This window comes from Acomys russatus, chromosome 22, assembly GCF_903995435.1.
Source record: "Acomys russatus chromosome 22, mAcoRus1.1, whole genome shotgun sequence".
NCBI classification, from domain to species: domain Eukaryota; kingdom Metazoa; phylum Chordata; class Mammalia; order Rodentia; family Muridae; genus Acomys; species Acomys russatus.
This window is the reverse complement of record NC_067158.1, coordinates 52008081-52009788: the sequence shown is the minus strand read 5'-3', so window position 1 is coordinate 52009788 and position 1708 is coordinate 52008081. Positions and strand designations below refer to the sequence as shown.

At 43.9% G+C, this 1708-nt stretch overlaps 1 protein-coding gene across 1 annotated transcript; it reads left to right on the top strand.

Annotated features, from left to right (window-relative positions):
* Window positions 1-218: 218 nt before the first annotated feature.
* LOC127205659 (ubiquitin-like protein 5) lies at window positions 219-520 on the top strand. The gene has a single exon (XM_051164899.1). It carries the CDS (start codon window positions 272-274, stop codon window positions 491-493), a length of 222 nt encoding a protein of 73 aa, XP_051020856.1. The 5' UTR covers window positions 219-271; the 3' UTR covers window positions 494-520.
* Window positions 521-1708: the final 1188 nt, after the last annotated feature.

Here is a 1708-nt window from a genome sequence, read left to right as displayed (position 1 = left end):
TTTTGGTTCTGCTGTCAATTTTTTAAAGTTACTTTGGCTAAAATTTCCTATATGAGGTTACAGTAAAGGAAAAATATTTGAATATGCAAATCATATGGTTATATAATAGAACAGTGGCTATTGACTTTATCTTGCCATGTGGAGCAAGGTTGGAAATGAATTAAAACCTAATAATGTCGAGAGGTGCGGAAGCTAAACGGAGAGGCCGCAGATTGCAGGAAGCTGCCGAGACTCGAGAGCATAGGAGTTGTGGGAGGCAAAGTGGGCCACAATGATTGAGGTGGAATGCAACGACCGTCTAGGAAAGAAAGTTCGCATTAAGTGCAACACCGATGACACCATCGGGGACTTGAAGAAACTGATAGCGGCCCAAACTGGCACCCGTTGGAATAAGATCGTTCTTAAAAAGTGGTACACGATTTTTAAGGACCACATGTCTCTGGGAGACTATGAAATCCATGATGGGATGAGCCTGGAGCTTTATTACCAATAGAGGGAAGTCCTCCACCTGGCCCTCCCTGCCTTGCTCTCCCATCCTCATTTACACTGGTGTAGATGTTCATTTTTAACAATTCACGTGAATAAAAACTTTGATGCTGCTTTGTTGATGTCAAAAAAAAAAAAAAAAAAAAAAAAAAAAAAAAGAAAAGATAAGAAAAGAAAACCTAATAATGTCAAAAAGAATTGCATTTGTAAAGAACTTTTCAGTTTACTAAGATCATTCAAATGTTGTGTCTTACAATAATGCTGTGTCAATTTCATACATGAACAAATAGTCTTAAAGAACTGATGCTTAGCTTTTAAAAAATATTTATTTATTTATTCACTTTACATCCATATCACAGTCTCCTCTCTCCTCCCAGCGCTCCCATCACACACTCCTCTTCTTCTTAGAGAAGGTAGCCAGGGATACCAACCTGTCCTGGCAGATTAAGTTGCTACAGGGCTAGGCAATTCCTCCCCTACTGAGGCCAGACAAGGTACCCAATTAGGGGAATGGGGTCCAAAGATAGGTCTCACAGTCAGAAAGGACCCCCACTCTGGTTGCTGGGGGACCCACATAAAGACCAAGCTGTACATCTGTTACATATATGCAGGGGGCCTGGGACCAGTCCATGCATGCTCTTTGGTTGGTGGTTCAGTTCCTGTGAGCCCCCACGGGCCCAGGTTAGTTGACTCTTTAGTCTTCCTGTGGAGTCCTTGATCCCTCTAGCTCCCTCTACCATTCCTGCAACTTTACCATAGGACACCCTGAGCTCTGTCTAATGTTTGGCTGTGGGTCTCTGCATCTATTTCCATCAGGTGCTGGGTGAAGCCTCTCAGAGCTAAGCTCCTGTCTAGAAGCATATCAGAATAATATTAATAGTGTCAGGAATTGGTTTTCTGCCATTGGATGGGTCTTGGGGAACATCTCTGGGACTTTTCAGAGACCTAGGATAGAGGAGGCCCCAGGAAGTCATTGGGGGTCACCCTAGCTGAGCCTCGTAATGGTGGGGCATATAGAGCCTGAAGTGGACCTCTCCTATAGCCAGACAGGACTTCCAGCAGAGGGATAAGGGCACCAACCCACCCACAAAACCCTTGACCCAAAATTTGTCCTGCCTACAAGTTGTGCAGGAGCAAAGATGGAGCAAAGTTTGAGGGAATGGCCAACCAAAGACTGATGCTTAGCTTTATCTGTTAACTTTCTGCACAACCAAAAGTACCT